The 22,541-nt window shown below is 35.4% G+C and overlaps 1 protein-coding gene across 1 annotated transcript in view; it reads left to right on the top strand.

Annotated features, from left to right (window-relative positions):
- The first annotated feature begins 729 nt into the window (after positions 1-729).
- The window catches only part of MCMDC2 (minichromosome maintenance domain containing 2), a 35,872-nt gene continuing 14,060 nt past the window's right edge, over positions 730-22,541 (top strand). Inside the window, exons 1-9 of the mRNA XM_059901711.1 lie at positions 730-823; positions 911-1,041; positions 1,119-1,178; positions 3,026-3,221; positions 3,833-3,955; positions 4,075-4,179; positions 8,476-8,601; positions 10,363-10,600; positions 16,548-16,753. Coding sequence (XP_059757694.1) covers positions 730-823; positions 911-1,041; positions 1,119-1,178; positions 3,026-3,221; positions 3,833-3,955; positions 4,075-4,179; positions 8,476-8,601; positions 10,363-10,600; positions 16,548-16,753 — 1,279 coding nt within the window. The remainder of the gene's footprint in view (positions 824-910; positions 1,042-1,118; positions 1,179-3,025; positions 3,222-3,832; positions 3,956-4,074; positions 4,180-8,475; positions 8,602-10,362; positions 10,601-16,547; positions 16,754-22,541) is intronic.

Raw genomic sequence — 22,541 nt, 5'->3', positions numbered from 1 at the left:
TTTATGTATGTATGTATGTATGGTATGGCTGTGTTGGGTCTTCGTTTCTGTGCGAGGGCTTTCTCTAGTTGTGGCAAGCGGGGGCCACTCTTCATCGCGGTGCGCGGGCCTCTCACCATCGCGGCCTCTCTTGTTGCGGAGCACAGGCTCCAGACGCGCAGGCTCAGTAGTTGTGGCTCACGGGCCTAGTTGCTCCGCGGCATGTGGGATCTTCCCAGACCAGGGCTCGAACCCGCGTCCCCTGCATCGGCAGGCAGATTCTCAACCACTGCGCCACCAGGGAAGCCCAGAGGCTCCTGTTCTTAAATTTGAAATCTTATGGCGAGTCTCATAACCTAGTGTTGATAAAAATATCATTTGGCAAGAGAAACCAGTTTTGTTTCCCTTTGAGTAGGATTTTTTTTTTTCTGAACCACACGGGGCTTACCAGATCTCAGTTCCCGGACCAGGGATTGAACCCAGGCCATGGCAGTGAAAGCCCGGAATCGTAACCACTAGGACACCAGGGAACTCCCAGGAATTTTTTAAGTTGGGAATTTTACCTCATTTTATTTCACTGTCAATTTTACATTTAATAGTTTAAACAGTTTTATTATAGATCCTTAAATGTAACTTTTTTTAAATTTCTGGGTGTTCTTGTCTTTTCTATGAATTTCACTCTCTGTAGTCTTCACCAGCAACTGTGGTTTAATCATTCAGTAAAAGAGAAGAATCATTAACTAGGAGAAAATGTCAAATCTAAAAATGAAAGAGGCAGCCCTTATCTATCTTGACAGAAGTGGAGGCCTCCAGAAGTTCATAGACAATTGCAAATCCTACAATGGTATGTTCAGCAAAGTTGACTTTATTTTAGAAACTTTAAAGTCCTACGTATAACTGTCCTCATTTTTATATTTGTGTATTTTTACAGATTCAAAACAAAGTTATGCTGTCTATCGATTCAGTATTTTAATAAATCCCTCTGATATTATTGAGTTGGATGCTGAACTTGGAAATCATATTTTACACCAGCCTTTAAAAGCTGCTCAAGTTTTTCAATCAGTAAGTTAAAGAAAGAAATAATTTTATGCCACATGGAATTTTTGCTAACTTCTTTGGTATTTTGTTTGAAATCACAGGTCTGTTTTATTGCTGTTAAGACTCTCTCATTAATTGGACAATTACAGACTGAAGCTCAAGTAAGTTTTAGTTTAATTTAACAAAGAAAACTAAGGTACAATACTTTCAAGATACCTTGTAAATAAATATTTTTATATTCATATGTATTTTTTGTTTAAACATATTTTCAAAGTTTAATAGATTATCTACATACGCATCTTTACGTCCTGTTTTATCACTTATAACATTAAACATTTTTATAATAAAACATTTCAAACATACCCCCAAATAAAGAGAATAATACAGTGAACCTCCATATATCTATCGTGCAGATTTCATAGTTTGCAATATTTTGCCATACTGGCATCGTCACTTTTTTTCTGAAATGTTTTAAAGCAAATCTTTAAAATACATTCTGTGTTTCACCCCTACATACTTTGGTATGTATCAACCTCTAAAAATTGTGGACATTTTTGTTATATAACCCTAATGCCATTATTACCATTTACAAAAAAAATAATAATACTTCCTTGGTATCATCTAATATCCAGTCCATATTGAAATTTACCCAATCGGGGTCTCAAGACTGTCTCACAGTTGATTTGTTCAAGTCAGGACTAAAACAAGGTACACACATTATAACTGGTTCTTACATCTCCCTAAGTCTCTTTTAATCTAGAGCCATTTCCTCCCCCTCCCTTTTTATGCCATTGAATTTTTGAAGAAACTAGTTAATTGTCCTGTAAAATGTCTCATAATCTGGACTTGTCTGATTATGTTCTTGTAGTATTTAACTTATACCCCTAGACACCAAATTTCTGGAAAAAAACGTTGGCTCTAAAGACTTGCTTAGATTCAAGTTCAACTCATTTTGATGAGAATATATCATAATGTCATGTGTTTCATACTGCCCTACATTAGGAGAACTGTCCTATTTGTTATCCCACTTTTAGCAATGCCACAATTGATCAGTGGGTGCAGATGATGTCAGTCTGATCCCTCCAATATACAGTCTCCCATCAACTGTCACCTAATGGTTTTTGCAGCTATTGATAGTCACTGCCTAGATTCCATTATTTCATTAGGAGTTTCAAAATTGTGGTTTTCCTAATTTTAGCAAACTTTCTATATTTATTAGCTGAAACTATCCTGTAAGAGAAGTTTTTCCTCTCATCAACTATTTGGTTACCCTGCAATACAATTTGTACAGGAAAAGCAGAAGAAATGTTTGATTCTTTCCATTTATAAATTTTCAGAGTGATGAGTTGAAATATAGCAGCCTCCAATGATGACCAATTTTTTTGTTTGTTTTTCCTTTTTTAAACTATGAAGAATTACATGAATTTTTAAATATATCTGATAGGTTTCAATGAATCTTTGTCATTCTTTTTGATGCTTATATTATCTAACTTTGGTCATTGGGAGCTCCTTAAAGTTTGTTCTTATGTCCTTTTGACACATTTCATTAGTTTTTAAGCCCCCCTGGTTTCTGTCACAAGGAGATGCACAAGGAGGTCCATCTGGTGTATTTTCTGCCCCAGACCTGGAATCAGCCATTTCCCCTAAGGAGCTCAGGTTCCTTTTCATGAGAAATTATATTTAGAGATCTGGGCACTAGAAGTGTTTGTTGCTATTGAGTTGTTATTGTTTTATAAATAAGTCTTTTCAGTGAATATAGCGAGGAAATGTGTATTTTTAAAGAAAAATGAGTTCATAATGATATTTTCAATTAAAATATCAGATTATAAGATTTTGCATCTTTAATTTTATATTTAAATCACTTTTCTCTTAATGCTCAAAAGATTGTTTCCTAATACTACTAACAAATTATCTGTTTGATTTAACCTACAAATATACTTACTATATTGTAATGCAAGTCCAATTGGATCTGCAATTTTTATTAATACTATTTTTGTGTTCTTATTAGATTAATATACTGCTGAAGTTAACACATTTACCTCCTCTGCCAAGTTATAGTCTTGATCTTTGTAAGTTTCCACTTGATTATACATCTCAAAGATTTTATATGATGCAAGGAATTGTGATTGCAATGACAACTGTAACCAAGTATACACAAGGTGCAAGATTTCTTTGTTCAGATGAAGCATGCCCTCTTTCAAAAGGTAAATATTAAAATGTAAAATCAAAACAATTTATTGTTTAATCTTAAATCATGTTTACAATTAGTTAAAAAACATTCACAGCATAGAAAGAATGGAGTAAAATTAGGTGTCTCCTAATGTTTACAAGTCTACTTTGCATAATCTTGAAATTCGTTCTTTCTTCCACACCTCTCCCCTATAATTTAACAGATGCTTTTGTGTTGCGAAGTACTTGTTTTTCTCACACGCTGTTTCATGACTGTTCATGCTGTTCCCTCTCCATGTAATGTCCTCTCTCAACCCTTTGGCTTAACTTCCAGGACATCTTTTCCATTCATCCCCACCTCTTATTGGGTTGGATGCCTCTCCTCTCGGCTCTCTGAACACTTTGTATATGAATACTGCATATTGAAATGATCTGTTTCCTATTGCCACCTATTGAAATTGTGTGCTTAAGTATCCATAGCACTAGTGCCTGGCAAGAAATAGCCATGCAATAAATGTTAATTGAACTGCTATGAACCCACATGCAAAACTGATCTAATTGTATGTTGAATTAGATTCATTTTAAAGGACTGAAAATGGAAAGCTAAATCTGAAGGCAAATTTAGCTTAACTCTATTTTCTTTCAGGATTTCAGTTTATAAGAGTGCATGTGCCTGGTGCTACAGAATCTGCAACAGTAAGAAATGACTTTTTGTGTAATCTATGTTCATCTTCGCTTCAAGAAGACAGAAAATTTAGAGTACTTGGTGGTAAAAATGCATTTACGTTTTACAATTACAATTTTTAAAATAATGTCTGATATTTTAATGTAGAAATTAAATTGAATATATATTCTAATAACTGATTCTTTTTTACTCTTTGCCTTAAGATAAACAGATAGTTGAAATAATTACCACAAAGGCACTTCGTGCTTTTCAAGGATATTCTAACAACCAGCCATTTAGGTTTCAATCTCTCACAATCTTCCTCAGAGGTAAGTAAGTTCTGTTTGCACTAAAATATATAAACTATATAATTGACTTGTTTATGCTTATATATTATAAATGGTACTTCAAAAGCTTGAAAATCATAGGTCTTCTCTTTCTTGAGTATTTTAAAGAGTCATATTTAGCTAATATAACAATTATTCATTCAGTCATACAACATTCACTTAAGATATTAGCACCTGCTATGTCTCAAGCACTATGCTAAGTCTCAGGGTCACAATTATTTACAGTAATAATCTCCCATTATTGTATGTGTATGTCTTATATAAATATTGGAATTATTTTTTTAAAATATAAGCTTCAGGAGGATAGGGACTTGGGTTTTTTACTGCACATAGTAAAAACTCAATAAATATTTGTTAAATAAATGAATGAGCATCGACATATGATTAACTGTTGAGAACTGCATGGGTAAAGACCTGTGAGTAGACAGATTCTGCCATAAAGGAGGAAATCATTATCAGTATCAATCACCCAGGGAAGAGTGTTGTTGAGAAACCAGAACTGTGAAAATGAGGATGGGGTTCAGTCTCTTTTCTTGGGCTAAAATTGGAAGAATTAAACTTTTTGTAAAGAGAGATCTTGAATGTCAACCATGTGTAGGAAACTCAAGGGTTAGAAAGCAGAGACTCAAACAAGAAGTCTTTTCACCATGGCCTGTCAAGGACAAGGCAGGCATGTAAGCCCAGATCATAATAGGTAATTTTTAATATCAATTACTATGTGCCAGGCACTTTTACATATATTAACTCATTTAGTCACAGCAACTCTTTCAAGTAGGTTCTATTGTTATGTCCATTTTACAATGTGGAAATGGACGCACAGAGAAGTTAAGTAACTTTTCCAAGGTTACACAGCTAGTACATGGCACAGCCATGATTCAAACTCAGGCATTCTAGCTTCAAAGTCTATGATTTTAACTACTTAATTCTATTATATACAAACCATACATTACAATATAGAATACATGTGACTATCCAACTTATATTTTAGTACAAAACCCTTTATTCAAATAAACTCTTAATAGAACCCAAATACATTTTTAGAAGTTAAATTAATAAAAGCAGGCCTTTGGGGGTTATCAGGAGAGATACCCAGACCTCCCAGCCTCCTAGCCTTCCTCTTGACCCTTTCTTGACTTCAGGACACATCCATCAAACTGTAAGATTCCAAGGAACAGTTGAAAAATGATTTGCTTTAATTTTCTCCTTGTAATTCATACTGTCTCCTTCAGGGGTCTTTTGCGGGGTAGGGCAGGGGGAATGTTTGTTTATTTGGTTTGGGGTTTTTATTTTCTCAAATCTTGGGGCTGATTCTTCCCATCTAGGTCTACAGGGTATATCAGTATGCTCTCCGGATCTAAAAGAGAGAGAGAGACAGAGAGATAGAGAGAGAAACAGAGAGGAGGAAAAAAATGGAGATCAGTGTTTGATCACAGAGGGAAGTTAATCCTTGCTCCTTCTTGTAAGCCTTTCTTTCATAGTTTTACAACCATCCAAATTCTAACTGTATAATGGAGGATCAAGATTTTTAACGTATGTTTTTTAGAATAAATTTTGAACTTGTGCAAAAGCTTTGCTCCATCTGTAGAGGTGAGAGAGGAACCTAGTAAAGTGTCTTTTTGGTAGACTTTATTTATTTATTTATTTTGATTCAAAAGAGTTTATTTGTATTACAAATGGATATATTTTCATTGACGGTATTTGTTTTTCTTTTTTTTAAATTAATTTTTATTGGAGCATAGTTGCTTTACAATGTTGTGTTAGTTTCTACTGTACAGCAAATGAGTCAGCTATACATATACATGTATCCCCTCTTTTTTGGATTTCCTTCCCATTTAGGTCACCACAGTGCATTAAGTAGAGTTCCCTGTGCTGGGTAGACCTTAGACATGAGCAGACCCAGATGGGAATTTCAGTTGTGCTACTTAACTACTTAGCCTGGTGCAAATCACTTAACCTCTCAGTTTCTTCATATATAAAGTGGGGATAACAATATCTGTCTTATAGTTTACAATTAGATAATGTGTATAAAAGTGACTTGCCTATATTATATACTGTGAATAATACTTTTTAAAATGATTTTCTTCCCAAATAAAATTATTACTTATAAGGTCATTTTTATTAACATCTCTTGTCATTTAATGGAAAGATGTTTCATTTTAAACACAATGATCTTGTTTTGCCTTTTGACTATTATAGGAGACTATCTAGTTACTATGTCACATGCTTCTTGAAGTTAATTCATCATCACCTATAAGTATCAAAATTTATCAGCAATAAAATTTTCTCAATTTACATTATTAATGCCACTCAATATGCATAGTATACTAAACAAAAGTAACTACTTAGCAACTAACTGAACTACTTGTTACTGTTTTTATTTTTTTTTAATTTTTTATTTTATATTGGAGTATAGTTGATTAACAATGTTGTGATAGTTGCAGGTGTGCAGCAAAATGATTCAGCTATACATACACATGTATCTATTCTTTTTCAAATTCTTTTCCCATTTAGGTTGTTACATAATATTAAGCAGAGTTCCCTGTGTTATACAGTAGGTCCTTGTTGGTTATCCATTTTAAGTATAGCAGTGTGTACATGTCAATCCCACACTCCCTAACTATCCCTTCCCCCCCCACTTCCCTCCTGGTAGCCTTAAGTTCATTCTCTAAGTCTGAGAGTCTGATTCTGTTTTGTAAATAAATTCATTAGTGTCATTTCTTTTTAGATTCCACATATAAGCAATATCATACGATAGTTCTCTTTCTCTGTCAGACTTACTTCATTCAGTATGACAATCTCTAGGTCCATCCATGTTGCTGCAAATGGCATTATTTCACTCTTTTTAACGGCTGAGTAATATTCCATTGTATATATGTACCACATCTTCTTTATCCATTCCTCTGTCGATGGACATTTAGGTTGCTTCCATGTCTTGGCTATTGTAAACAGTACTGCAGTGAACATTGGAGTGCATGCATCCTTTCGGACCATGTTTCTCTCCAGATATATGCCCAGGAGTGGGATTGCAGGATCATATGATAGTCCTATTATTAGTTTTTTAGGGAACCTCCATACTGTTCTCCATAGTGGTTGTATCAATTTACATTCCAACCAGCAGTGTAGGAGGGTTCCCTTCTCTCCACACCTTCTCCAGCATTTGTTGTTTGTGGATTTTTTTGATGATAGGCATTCAGACTGGTGTGAGGTGGTATCTCATTGTAGTTTTGATTTGCATTTCTCTAATAATTAGCAATGTTGAACATCTTTTCACGTGCTTCTTGGCCATCTGTATGTCTTCTTTGAAGAAATGGCTATTTAGGTCTTCTGCACATGTTTTGATTGGGTTGTTTGTTTTGATGATATTAAGCTGCATGAGCTGTTTGTAAATTTTGGAGACTAATCCCTTGTCGGTCACATCATTTGCAAATATTTTCTCCCATTCTGTGGGTTGTCTTTTCATTTTGTTTATGGTTTCCTTTGCTGTGCAAAAGCTTTTGAGTTTAATTAGGTCCCATTTGTTTATTTTTGTTTTTATTTCCATTACTCTGGGAGATGGATTGGAAAAGATATTGCTGTGGTTTATGCCAGAGAGTGTTCTGCCTATGTTCTCCTCTAAGAGTTTTATAGTGTCCAGTCTCACATTTAGGTCTTTAATCCATTCTGAGTTTATTTTTGTGTATGGTGTTAAAGAATGTTCTAATTTCATTTATGTATATGTACCTGTCCAGTTTTCCCAGCATCATCTACTGAAGAGACTGTCTTTCCTCCATTGTATAGTCTTATCTCCTTTGTCATAGATTAATTGACCATAGGTGCATGGGTTTATTTCTGGGCTTTCTATCCTGTTCCATTGATCTATATTTCTATTTTTGTGCCAGTACCATACTGTTTTGATGACTAGAGCTTTGTAGTATAGTCTGAAGTCAGGGAGCCTGATTCCCCCAGCTCTGTTTTTCTTTCTCAAGATTGCTTTGGCTATTTGGGGTCTTCTGTGTCTCCATACACATTTTAAGATTTTTTTGTTGTAGTTCTGTGAAAAATGCCATTGATAATTTTATAGGGATTGCATTGAATCTGTAGATTGCCTTGGGTAGTATAGTCACTTTGACAGTATTGATATTAATGCCACTCAATATGCATATTATACTAAACAAAAGTAAATACTTAGCAACTAATTGAACTACTAAATTGTTACTGGTTTTAGATCTTTGAACCATATGATCATGTAAAAGTTTTGTTTAGTAAATAGTTATTTTCTCTTGTGTTTAATAATTTTAGATGAATTAGTGAATGAAATGAATATAGGAAATGAGTATAAGATTATTGGAATTCCAACCTGTATAAAAACATCACAAACTACTCTCTGTATAGAGGCAAATAATATCACTTTTTTCAATCCAAAAGGTAAGAAAAATGTTAGTATCATATATTAACAAATATTTAAATTTAAATCCATTTGTTCAGGAAATAAGTATTGGTTGCCTATGTGCTGGGCACTCTTCAAAGCACTAGGGATACAGTTGTGATGAGGACAGTCAGGGTTCCAACTCTTAAATCATATGGTAGACAGTCAGTAAATCTGTAAACTAATTAATAAGACAATTTCAGATAATAAATGCTGCAAAGGAAATAAAGCAAGATAATGTAAAACCTTGCCCACAGGAAGGACTCCTTTCTTTTGGCTAAACCTTATTTAGATTTTTTTTTTTTTAATAATTACCAACAAGAAAAATGTTTTAAGATGCCAAGAGTTAGAGATTAGTTTGAAGATTTTTCTATCCATCCCTTTGTTTTCTAGCTAAGTAACTGTTGTGGTCTGAGAAAAAGAGGCCAATAAAATGGCATCCTTTTCCTCAGCTGAGTTTTGAATGAATCGAGAAATAAGACAAAAGAGAAAGGCAGTTGGGGGCCAAAATATCACCCTTATTACTGATAATTTCCTTGCAACCTAATTAAGAATTAAGTAAACAAAAGTGGAGAGCAGACCTACGCTTAACTTGGCACGCAAGTATCTAAATATAGGACAGGCTAGTTAAATCTTAAATAATGAAGTTAGATTTTTTTTTTTTCTTTTTGTATTCCCTAGATAACCATCCGCAATAACAGAGGCCCAAGTTGAATTTAAATGCAATGGATTCTAGATACCTCTGCTTATTTTGAAGAGAAAGCTTTATTTATTTATTTATTTTTTGGCTGCGATGTGTGGTTTGTGGGGATCTTAGTTCCCCGACCAGGGATCGGGCCCGTGCCCCCTGCATTGGAAGCACAGAGTCCTAACCACTGGACCACCAGAGAATTCCTGAGAAAAACTTCTTAAAAGAATAAAAATATTGAAGAAAGAAAGTACTAATGAACAATAGGCATTTTAAAGATATTTAAAATATTTTCTTCTGTGAAGTGCTTTAAGATTTACTGATTTGGTGGCAGAACATGACATATATGTAGGTGAAGTGTGCTTTCTCCTGCTGAACTCTAGAATTAGGCAGATTTAACCACCCAAATGTGGCAAGAACTACACTAATGTAGGCCTCCCTTGGTCCATGGGCATCGATGAGTAGAAGAAATCATTGCCCTGTGATGACAGCCCAAGAGGAAGGAGAAAGGGACTGGGTTACATGTGTGCAGCTGTTTCTCCCAAACTGACCAACTGGATTAAATCACTCATCTCTTTCAGGAGTTGGGCAGAATAAGGTAGTGGAGAAGGTCTAGAATGTTACAGTATATGTTGAAGTCATAGAGTATAAATCTCCCCTTTTTAACAGCAATAATCAAGTATTTCCCATTCTGCTTTTTAGACCTCACTAAAGGTGATAATATTTCAAACATAGATATGTGGAAGCAAACACTGCAGTACAAGAGCCCCATGATCTGGCTTTGCTCACATAGGTCTTAAAAGGAAAAAATGAGAGATTTGCTTGCAACCCACAGCCAGTCTATGTGGGCACACAGGTTGACTGCTTCTTCTTACTGCATTCCTTGGGATAGAAATGATAGACCAGAGTGACCTCCAATCATAATTTAATATCATTGTAATAATTTGAATGTGGCATCATTAAAAGAACTGCAATTTGATAATATTTTAGATAAATGGAATTAGATGTCTATAATATCATTTTCTGGTTTTAAAAAACTTTTTTTAACATATATGTTAATATTTACTTTCAGTTCCTTCAGGAATTAGCGACAATTTCAGTTGTCTCCTCTCTTTGACTTCCAGCTCGTACTGGAAGTTTACAGCAATACTTGCCAATATCTTTGCATCACAAATTGTTCCTCCTGGGACTTACAATTTGCTCAAGCTCTGTTTGTTGATGAGTCTAGTACAGACAAGTGACCGTAACAAGGAACTGGAAGATTGCCTGGATCTTTTAATTATAACAAGTGATATTCTACTCGTAGACAGGTAAAATATATGACATTATGAATTGGTCACAGATTTGCATACATCTTTTCCATGAGCATTATTACAAGGCAAATATTTGGAATTTATCTGAGCAGTATAAATATTTAAATAAACTTTTATCAATGAAGTTCAAAACTTTTTAAAACATGAATTCAGAAATGGGATATTTGCTTTCAACATTCTGAGAATCTAACCACTCGAAGTTTCAACTTGTTTCCCCACTCAGACCTTTTAAAACAAATGCCTCCTTTGCAGGCTTCCTTTTCCCCCATTCCCTAGATCAGTGTTCTGCTTTTGTACTTTGTTTTCACTTCAAAATAATCTCCCCGCTAGAGCTAACAAGCTGTTTTTTTCTTTTTCTTCAAGATTCCATTCAATAATATTGATTCACTGTGCCCAAATAAGCCTGTTAAAAGTGCCAAAATTACTGTTTTGGGGGTGTCACTCTAACCTTGGAGTAAGCCTCTACTCAGCATATTGGGGCTCCCCACTAGCAAGTACCCTTTTTAAAAAGTTACTTAAATGTTCAAAAAGCTAGGAATAAGCTTCATATATTAAAATCATGTATGCAAGTATAAAGCAAAAACAAATTTATGGAATGAATTTTAAATTAAAAAAATAAAATTCAGATTAGCTCTAACTTAATTGGACAGATGATGTTTTGCTAAAATTAAAATTAAATCACAATGTAAATATAGTGCTAACTGCTACAGATTGTACCAATTTAATCTTACACTAACGAGCATGAGAATATTTGTTTCCTAACAGCCTCACCAACACTGGGTATTATCAAACTTTAAAATTTTGCCATTTGATGGATGGAAAGTGGTATTTTATTTTAATTTGCATTTCTTTAACTAGAAGTAAGTTTAGCATCATTTAGAATTTGTTAAACACTTTTTATTATTTTTCTATGAACTCCTTGACCATTGTCCATTTTTTAAATTAAGTTGTTTATTTCTTACTGATTTGTGATACCTCTTGTAAATTAAAGCCTTTGTCTCTCTTTCTGTTTGTCATTAACCTTTTCCTGTGGTATTTGGGGCTGTATGAGAGATTTGGTGTTTTGTTTTGTTTTTTAGGTAAAATTTACAAAAATAAAGTGAAGTAATCAGATCTTAGGTATACAATTCGATGAGTCTTGACAGATGCATACATTCCTATAGCCATCACCTCAATAAGATATAGAACATTTCCGTTTTCCTTTACCTTGGAAAGGTCCTTCATTTTCTCTTCCAATTAGTTCCTATCTCCACGGGTGATTTCTGTCACCATAGGTTAATTTTCCTGTTCTTGAACTTCGTATAACTAGGATCATACGGTGCACACTCTTTTGGGTCTAGCCTCTTTCGCTCAACATGTTTTTGAGATTGGCCCTGTTGTGTGTATCAGAAGTTCATTGTTTTTATTGGTGAGTAGTGTTCCATTATATGAATATACCAGAATTTGTTTATCTGTTCTCCTAGTGATGGACATTTGGGTTTTGCATGTTTTTTTTTTTTTTAATTATTAAAGCAAAGTCCTAGGACAGGGCATGGCACACAGAAGATGATCAATTGATATTTGACAAATGAATCAATGAATGGATTTGTGAGTTTTTTTTTTTGGCTGCGTTTTGGGTCTTCATTGTTGCGCGTGGGCTCTCTCTAGTTGCAGTGAGCGGGGGCTACTCTTAGTTGCGGTGTGCGGGCTTCTCATTGCGGTGGCCTCTCTTGTTGCAGAGCATGGGCTCCAGTAGTTGTGCCCGTGGGCTCAGTAGTTGTGGCTCACAGGCTCCAGAGTGCAGGCTCAGTAGTTGTGGTGCACGGGCTTAGTTGCTCCAAGGCATGTGGGATCTTCCTGGACCAGGGCTTGAACCCGTGTCCCCTGCATTGGCAGGCTGATTCTTAACCACTGCACTACCAGGGAAGCCCTGGGTTTTGCATGTTTTGACTATATAAGTAAGGCTGCTATAAATATCTCTTGTTCAAGTCTTTTTGTAGACCTAGGTTTTCATTATCTTGGATAAATACCTAGGAGTGGAATTATTGTGTCATAAGGTAGGTTTATATAACTTTATAAGAAACTGCCAAACAGTTTTTCAAAGTGGTTGTACAATTTTACCTTCCTAACAATGAGTTAAGGTTCCAGTTGTTTCTATCCTCACCAACAACCAGTGTGGTCAGTCTTTCTCAATTTAGCCATTCTAGGGCATGTGAAATGGTGTCTCATTACGGTTCTAAGTTGCATTTCCCTGATGACTACTGATTCAAGCTCTTTTTCAAGTGCTTATTAGCTACTCATGTATCTTCTTTTCTGAAGTGTCAAGTCCTTTGCTCACTTTTAAATGGGGCTCTTCCATATGCACATCTGTTGTCACATATGTATCATGAAATTTTTCTCCCAGTCTAAAGCTTGAGTTTTTTTTTCTTAAAGATATCTTTGTTGAGCAGACCTTTTAGTTTAGGTTATTATTTTCTTTTATGTTTAGTGTTTTCTGGGTTCTGTTTAAGAAATCTTTGTCTACCCCAAGGTCATGAAGATACTCTTTTATGTTTTCTTCTAGAAGTATTTGTTTTTACATTAGGTCTGTTTGCTATTACAAGTCAATTTTTGTATATGATACAAGGTAGGAGCCAAGATTAATATTTTTCCTATGCATTTATCTAATTTTTCCATACCATTTGTTTAAAAGACTTTCTTTTCCCCATTGAATTGCTTTGCTACCAATGTTGAAAATTAGTTGAACTGGTTATAAACTAGGTGTAAAATTGAACTGGGTATATATCTATTTAAACATTCTTTTCTGTTATTTTGACCTTTATGTCTATAATTATGCCTCACATTCTTGATTATTGTAGCTCTATATTAAGTTTTGAATCAGGTAGTGCAACTTTATTCTTCATTTTTAAGATTTGTTTGCACTATTTTAGGTCATTTACATTTTCTTATAAAGTTTAGGATCTATATATTAACATCAACCTCCATCCCCATCACCCCCAAAGAGCCTTTAAGGATTTTGATGGAACTGCATTTAACTTATAAATCAATTTGGGAAGAATTTACATCTTAACAATGTTGAGTCTTCCAATCTGTGAATATGGTATATATCTCCATTTATTTAAATCTTAATTTCTTTCAGCAATGTTTTGTAAAGGTCATGCACATAATTTAAGTTGATTTCTAAGTATTTGGTATTTTTGATGCTATTAAAAATGGTAGTGTTTTATTAATTTTATTTTTCAAATATTTGCTGTGAGTATATAGAGATACAATTGATTTTTGTATTTGGATCTTTTACTCTGTGACCTTGTATCAGTAGTTCAAAAAATTCCTCAGCTGATTCCAATGATTAGCCAAGTTTGAGGCCCATTGTTCTATATAACTAGGTTCTCAGCCTGACTGCATGTTAGAATCATCTGGGATAATATTAAAAAAAAATTTATGACTGTGGCTCACCCCTAGAGATTCTAATTTACATCGTTTGGGGTGGGGCTTGGCATTAGAATTTTTTTAAAAACCCAGGCAATTTTTTTTTGTTAAAGTATAATTGACATGCAATATCATGTTCGTGTACATCATAGTGATTCAATATTTATATACATTTCAAAATGGTCACCACAATAAGTCTAGTTACCATCTGTCACCATACAAAGTTATTACAATATTATTGACCATATTCTCTATGCTGTACCTTACATCCTCGTGACATTTATTTTATAACTAGAAGTTTGTACCTCTTAATCCCTTTTACTTATTTCGCTTTCCCAATCCCCCTCCCCTCTGGCAGCAACAGGTTTGTTTTCTATATCTATTCTGTCTTGTTTTGTTTGTTCATTTGTTGTTTTTTTTTAGATTCCACATATAAGTGAAATCGTATAATAATTATCTTTTTCTATCTGACTTACTTTACTTAGCATAATACCCTCTAGGCCCATCCATGTTGTCACAAATGTCAAGATTTCATACTTTTTATTGCTGAATAATATTCCATTATATATATACCACATCTTCTTTATCAATTCATCTATTGATAGACACTTAGGTTGTTTCCATATCTTGGCTATTGTAAATAATGCTGCAATGAACATAGGGGAGCATATATCTTTTCTAATTAGTGTTTTTGTTTTCTTTGGATTAATACCCAGAAGTGGAATTGCTGGATCATATGGTAACTCTATTTTTAGTTTTTTGAGGAACCTCCTTACTGTTTTCCACAGTGGCTGCAACAATTTACATTCCCACCAACAGTGCATAAGGAGTCCCTTTTCTCCACATTCTTGCCAACGCTTGGGTTGTTTTTTGTTGTTTTTTTGTCTTTTTGATAACAGCCATTCTGACAGGTGTGATGTGATATCTCATCATGGTTTTGATTTGCATTCCCCTGATGAGTAGTGATTTGACCATCTTTTCATGTGCCTGTTGGTTCCCCAGGTGATGTTAATGTGAGCTAGGGTTGAGAACCACTGCTCTATAGGCTTGCAAATTTTCTTTCTAAATCTTACTCACCCATTTTATATATCTTCCAATTAGCATCTAAATTCTTTGGAATGACACATACACTAGACATTTTATAGCATCTGCCTATCCACATTTAAGAGATACTCCTTCACCTTCTTTGTACCGTATCTCTGCTCATCATAGTAGATTGCACCAGCAAGCTATGATTTCTGTGGCAAGGATTTAAAAGCTAAGCTAAGATAATCATATTCCTTTCTTATAATTTAAGTTTGAGAAATGAAGAGGGTGAGGCAATTGGCAAAGAGATTAGAAAGCAAAAGGATGTATCAAGAGTTATCTTGGGCTTCCCTGGTGGCGCAGTGGTTGTGAATCTGCCTGCCAATGCAGGGGACACGGGTTCGAGCCCTGGTCTGGGAAGATCCCACATCCCGTGGAGCAGCTAGGCCCGTGAGCCACAATTACTGAGCCTGCGCGTCTGGAGCCTGTGCTCCGCAACAGGAGAGGCTGCGATAATGAGAGGTCCGTGCACCGCGATGAAGAGTGGCCCCCACTTGCCACAACTAGAGAAAGCCCTCACACAGAAACGAAGACTCAACACAGCCATAAATAAATAAATAAATAAATAAATAAATAAAATTTTAAAAAAAAGAGTTATCTTGATACATAGGTAGCAGGGGTAGTCATGATGAACTATTGGCAAGCCTAAATGCAAAAATTTTGAATAAACAAAAGAAAGCAATTCATAAACAAAGGAAGTCCCCATTCAAATGTCATTTCTCTATAGCTTTCTCTGACTTCCATCCAGGAGGAAATAATGATCTTTTATGGATGTCCTCATGACATTATTTTAGTACTTATCACATCGTGTTTTAGTTTTTTGTCTACATCTCTCTAGGCTGTGAGCTTTCCAAGTTAAGAACCAAGACTCATATATATATATATTGTTAATAACCTGAGACAATACATAGCAAAGACAAATTCTTTTTTTTTAAATTAATTTATTTATTTTTTGCTGCACTGGGTCTTTGTTGCTGCGTGTGGGCTTTCTCTAGTTGCGGTGCACGGGCTTCTTGAGGGCTACTCTTCGTTGCAGTGAGCGAGGGCTACTCTTCGTTGCGGTGCACGGGCTTCTCTTTGCGGTGGCTTCTCTTGTTGCGGAGCACAGGCTCTAGGCGTGTGGGCTTCAGTAGTTGTGGCATGCGGGCTCAGTAGTTGTGGCTCACAGGCTCTAGAGCACAGGATCAGTAGTTGTGGCGCACGGGCTTAGTTGCTCCGCGGCATGTGGGATCCTCCCGGACCAGGGCTCAAACCCGTGTCCCCTGCATTGGCAGGCAGATTCTTAACCACTGCACCACCAGGAAAGTCCTACATATACGTTTTTATCCGTAGCACTAGTGCTCAACAGACATTGAATCAAATTAAATCTAATTGTATAGCTATTATGCATTATGACTTCTGAAAATCAAATATTAAATAATAGTAATGAATAATTTATTTTTTCCCTTAGGCTTTTGAATTTTAGTATAAACCTTGTGCCCCGTGGTATACGTCATCCAGTCTCTACGGAAATTTTTCCTACTCTCTCCAGGAATAAGTATGGAACTGGAGCAGTTAGCATTCAAGCTGGCAGTGCTTTGCTAGCTAAAGGTGGTATCTGCTTTATAGGAGACTTGGCTTCACACAAGAAAGATAAACTTGAACAGCTTCAATCAGGTAAACAGTATTTTTTCAAATTAATTTTCACCTGTTTAACTTATAGTCTCATTAGTGTCAAGGGGTTACTTAACAATTAAGATTGTATTGTACACATTTTAGGAAGAGAGAAATTATATTAAATGACATTTCTCATTTTACCTTTATAAATAAAAACAGAGGAATTTAATGTGCAACATTAAATCAGTTGTGCTAACACATGAGTTTGTATTAGGTCAGATTTATTTCGTTTTCTTGTCTTATTGCATTAGCTAGGACTTCCGATATGATGTTGAAAAACAGTGGTGAGAAGGAACATCCTGATCTTGTCTTGCTCCTGATCTTAATAGGAAAGTTTCACGTTTCTCACCATTGAGTATGATGTTAGCTGTAGGTTTTTTGTACAAGTTCTCTTGCAAGTTGAAGGAATTCCCCTCTATTCTTAATCTACTAAGAGTTTTTTAATAATGAATTGGTGCTGAATTTCATCAAATGCTTTTTCTACACCTATTGATATGATAATGTGATTTTTCTTCTGTATGGATTACATTAATTGATTTTCAGATGTTGAACCAGCTTTGCATACCTAACATACCTACCTGGCTGTGGTGTATAATTCTTTTTATACATTGTTGGACTTGATTTGCTATTATGTTGTTGAGGATTTTTGCCTGTATATTCACAAGAGATATTGGTCTGTAGTTTTCTTTTTTTTTTTTTTAATAAGCTCAGGTGTGTGGGCCTTTTTTTTTTTTTTTTAATTTTGTTACATAGGTTTTTTTTTTCTTTTATTTATTATTTATTTATTATTTATTTTTGGCTGTGTTGGGTCTTTGTTTCTGTGCGAGGGCTTTCTCTAGTTACGACAAGCGGGAGCCACTCTTCATCGCGATGCGCGGGCCTCTCACTATTGCAGCCTCTCTTGTTGCGGAGCACAGGCTCCAGACGCGCAGGCTCAGTAGTTGTGGCTCACAGGCCTAGTTTTTCCACGGCATGTGGGATCTTCCCAGACCAGGGCTCGAACCCGTGTCCCCTGCATTGGCAGGCAGATTCTCAACCACTGCGCCACCAGGGAAGCCCCTGTAGTTTTCTTATAATATCTTTTGTCTGGTTTTAGTATTAGGATAATGCTGCTTGGGCCAGATTTATGACTAACAAGGATATGGACAGATAAGTATGGGGCCAAGAGAAGTTAGGGCCTTACACTCTTGGCATACCAGCAAGAATGTGCAGCAATACGCAGGGCACATAGCATATTGCCTCTCCCTACAAGAGAATGCAGAAATAGACCCACGCTAATATGCTTACTTGATTTTTGACCACAGCATCAAAGCAAGAAAATGGACAAAGGAAAGTTTTTTCAACAAATGATGGTGGAACATCTGGCTATATATATGGAAAAAATTAATATTGGCTCATACCTCACAATTGTACACAATAATGAATTAAAGATGGATCATAAACCTAAATGTAAAAACTAAAATTATAAAGCTACTAGAAGAAAACATGGGAAATCTTCATGACCTTAGGGTAGGCAAAGATTTTCTAGACAAAACCCAGAAAGCAATAAACAGAAAATAATTGATGAATTGGACTTGATCAAAACTAAAAAGTTATACACATCAAAAAGGCCATTTAAAAAGTGAATAGGCAAGCAAAGAAAAAGAAAATAATTGCAATACATATATTTGACATAGGACATATACCTAGAACATAGAAACAATTCTTACAAGTCAGTAATTTCAAAAACAAAGAACCAGACAGCCTACAGAATGGGAGAAAATATTTGCAAAGGATGTGACTGACAAGGCTTAATCTCCAAAGTATACAAACAGCTCATACAACTCAACAACAAAAAAACAAACAATCCAATCAAAAAATGGGCTGAAGACCTCAATAGACATTTCTCCAAAGAAGACATACAGATGGCCAACAGGCACATGCAAAGATGCTCAACATCACTAATTATTAGAGAAATGCAAATCAAAACTATAATGAGATACCACCTCACACCAGTCATAATGGCCATCATTAAAAAGTCTACAAATAACAAATGCTGGAGAGGGTGTGGAAAAAAGGGAACCCTCCTACAGAGTTGGTGGGAATGTAAGTTGGTGCAGCCACTATGGAAAACAGTATGGAGGTTCCTCAAAAAACTTAAAATAGAGTTGCCATATGATCCAGCAATCCCACTCCTGGCATATATCCAGACAAAATTATAATTCAAAAAGATATTTGCGCCCCTATGTTCATAGCAGCACTGTTCACAATAGCCAAGACATGGAAACAGCCTAAATGTCCATTGACGGATGAATGGATAAAGAAGATGTACTTTGTCAATACTACTCAGCCATAAAAAAGAATGAAATAATGCCATTTGCAGCAACATGGATGGACCTACAGATTGGCATACTAAGGGAAGTAAGGCAGACAGAGAAAGACAAATATCATATGATATCATTTATATGTGGAATCTAAAGTATGACACAAATGAACTTACCTACACAACAGAAACAGACTCATAGACATAGAGAACAGACTTGTGGTTGCCGAGGGAGGTAGGGAGGGATGGAGTGGGAGTTTGGGGTTAGCAGATGCAAACTAGTATGTATAGAATGGATAAATTATCCTACTGTATAGCACAGGGAGCTATATTCAATATCTGTGATAAACCATAATGGAAAAGAATATAAAAAAGAATGTATATTTATATATATATATATATTTCTGTACAGCAGAAATTAAAACAACATTGTAAATCAAACATTCTTCAACACATACACACAAAGAACCCAGCAAAAAAATGGTCAAAAGACTTAGATAGTGACTTCACAAAGGAATGTATACAAAATGACAAATAAGTGCATGAAAGAGTGCTTAATATCATTAGTTGGATATTGGGGAAATGAAAATAAAAACCACAATGAGATACCGATACTTACACATACTAGCAGGTGCTGCTTCATGGGTGGGGAACAAGTATAGCTCCCCCTAGAAGAGCCTGGCACTTGGTTAAAACTCTACTGTCACCATCTTCAAATTTTTTAATGATTTTAGGGCTTCCCTGGGGGCTCAATGGTTAAGAATCCGCCTGCCAATGCAGGGGACACGGGTTCGAGCCCTGGTCCAGGAAGATCCCACATGCCGCATAGCAACTAAGCCCGTGCGTCACAACTACTGAGCCTGCGCTCTAGAGCCCATGAGCCACAACTGCTGAAGCCCGCACGCCTAGAGCCTGTGCTCTGCAACAAGAGAAACCACCACAATGAGAAGCCTGCGCACCGCACTGAAGAGTAGCCCCCGCTCGCCGCAACTAGAGAAAGCCCGCGCACAGCAGTGAAGACCCAACGCAGTCAAAAATAAATAAATAAGTAAATTTTTAAAAAATTATAAAAAGAAAATTTTAATGATTTTATCTTTGAAGTTGTTTTGTAAGGAAGACAGTGGAGCTTGAACGTGAGCAGAGGAGATACATCCATGCATGTGTCCACCATGCCTTGCTGCCCTATTTCAAATAGCATTTGCGATCACTATGAGGCTTGTTCACACACTTAATTTGTAATCAGTTTGATTCTCGCTGGACTCTCATGCATTGTGACTACACTGCAATTCAGTGCCTATGTTCCTTTTCAAAACATCTTCTGCTGAGTGAGATGGGGAGCTGATAGCCCCAAGGAGGCCAAACTTTCCATTTGAATCAGACTTGCTTCTATAATAGGCAGTGGCGTTCTAAGAAACACAAATGACCAAGGAACCCCATCATATCCTTTCTTACTTGGTTACTTCCCTGTATTTGCCAACCTCTTATATTGAAAATGATAATATAGGAGGGAAGGGAAAGATAGGGCAACCCGTTGTTCCTTTTCCTTTCAGTCCTTCCTTACTCATCAGTAGAGAGTGCTGGTGAAATGTGTGCATATCAAGAAACAAATTAAAAACAGTTTTGTGCAAAATAAAAATATTTCCCCTGTTCTGATAAGAACAAAAATATATAAACATGTATTAATACTTCCTACAAAATACTAATGATGCTGCATATGAGTTAAATGCTCAAATATTTGTATTTAAGACTGGAATTGTACAATATGAAGATAAATGGTAAAATTCATGTCAATAATTTAAAATTTTAGTATTAGACTGACAGCTACTTCTATTACATTTTCTGGTAATAGCTTTATTGAAATATAATTTGCACACCATAAAATTCACCCACCTAAAATGTACAGTTCAGTGGCTTTTTGAATATTCACAGAGTTGTACAACCATCACCACTATCTGTTATACTTTCAGAACATTTTCATTACCCCAAAGGAAACCCCGTACTCATTAGCAGTCACCCCCCATGCCCCCTCTCCCCAGAGTTCCCGGAAACCTAATCTGCTTTCTGTCTCTATGGATTTGCCTATTCATTTATATTTCATATAAATGGAATCATACAATTTGTGGTCTTTTATTACTGGCTTCTTTCACTTAGCATAATGTTTTTGAGGTTCATCCATGTTGTAGCATGTATCACTTCATTCCTTTTTTTTTAAATATTGATAAAATACACAACGTAAAATTGACCATTTTAACCATTTTCCAATGTACAGTTCAATGGCATTAAGTACATTCACAATGTTACGCAATCATCACCACTATCCATTTCTAGAACTTTTTCATAATCCCCAACAGAAAGTCTGTACTCATTAAACAATAACTCTCTATTCCCCCCTATCTCTAGCCCCTGGGAATCTCTATTTGACTTTCTGTCTCTATGAATTTGCCTCTTCACAGAATCTCATTCCTTTTTATGGCTGAATAATATTCCAATATATATAAGTGATTTTATATATATATATATATATATATATATATATATATATATATATATATATATATATATATATATATATATATATATAAAATCACTTAAAAAATCATTCATCTGTTAATGGACCCTTGGGTTGTTTCTACCTTTTAGCTATTGTGAATAATGCTGCTATGAACATTGGTGTAAGAGTATCTGTTTAAGTCCCTGCTTTCAACTCTTTTGCATATATACCTATAAGTGGAATTGCTGGATCATGTGGTAATTCTATGTTTAACTTTATGAGGATCCACCAAACTGCTTTCCATAGTAGCCACACCATTTTACATTCCCACCAGTAATGCACAAGGGTTCTAATCTCTCCACATCACCCCTATTAACATTTTATAAGTAATAAAATATTTTTAAAAGAAAAAGTTTTATATAAAAAACAGCATTTTCCCCTGCTTTTTGAATAAGAGGCCCATATTTTCATTTTACATTGGACCTTACAAATTATGTGGCTGGCCCTGGCTACTAGAATGACAAAAATTAAAAAGACCAACAACAACGGATGTTATCAAGGATGTAGAGAAGTTGGAATTCTCATATATTGTTGATGAGAGTATAGAATAGTACAACTATTTTGCAAACTGCTCTGGCAGTTTCTATATAGTTAAATATATATTTACCTTATGAGCCAAAAGAAAAATAAACATGTATACAAAAAACTCTTATCGTGAATGGAGAGAAGACTAATTTGAGAAATATTTGGGAGATAGCATCCTAGGAATAGAATTGAATCCATAGATTGAATGCTTATAAGGGATAAGGGGAGGATAGAAAGGAGAATGGGATGTTTCCACATTTTTTGTTTGGGTTTTAAGTGGATCAATGGTGATTCTCCTAATTGTGAGTAATGCACAAGAGCCATTTGAGGAGGAGAAATGATGAATTTGGTTTCTCACATGTTGAATTTGAGATATATTTTCTCCTAGTCACTCCTACTTAGATGGCCCA

The sequence above is a fragment of the Balaenoptera ricei genome, chromosome 17 (assembly GCF_028023285.1).
Source record: "Balaenoptera ricei isolate mBalRic1 chromosome 17, mBalRic1.hap2, whole genome shotgun sequence".
Lineage (NCBI taxonomy): Eukaryota > Metazoa > Chordata > Mammalia > Artiodactyla > Balaenopteridae > Balaenoptera > Balaenoptera ricei.
Note: the sequence above shows the minus strand (reverse complement) of the source record. Positions and strands in the feature narration are given on the sequence as shown.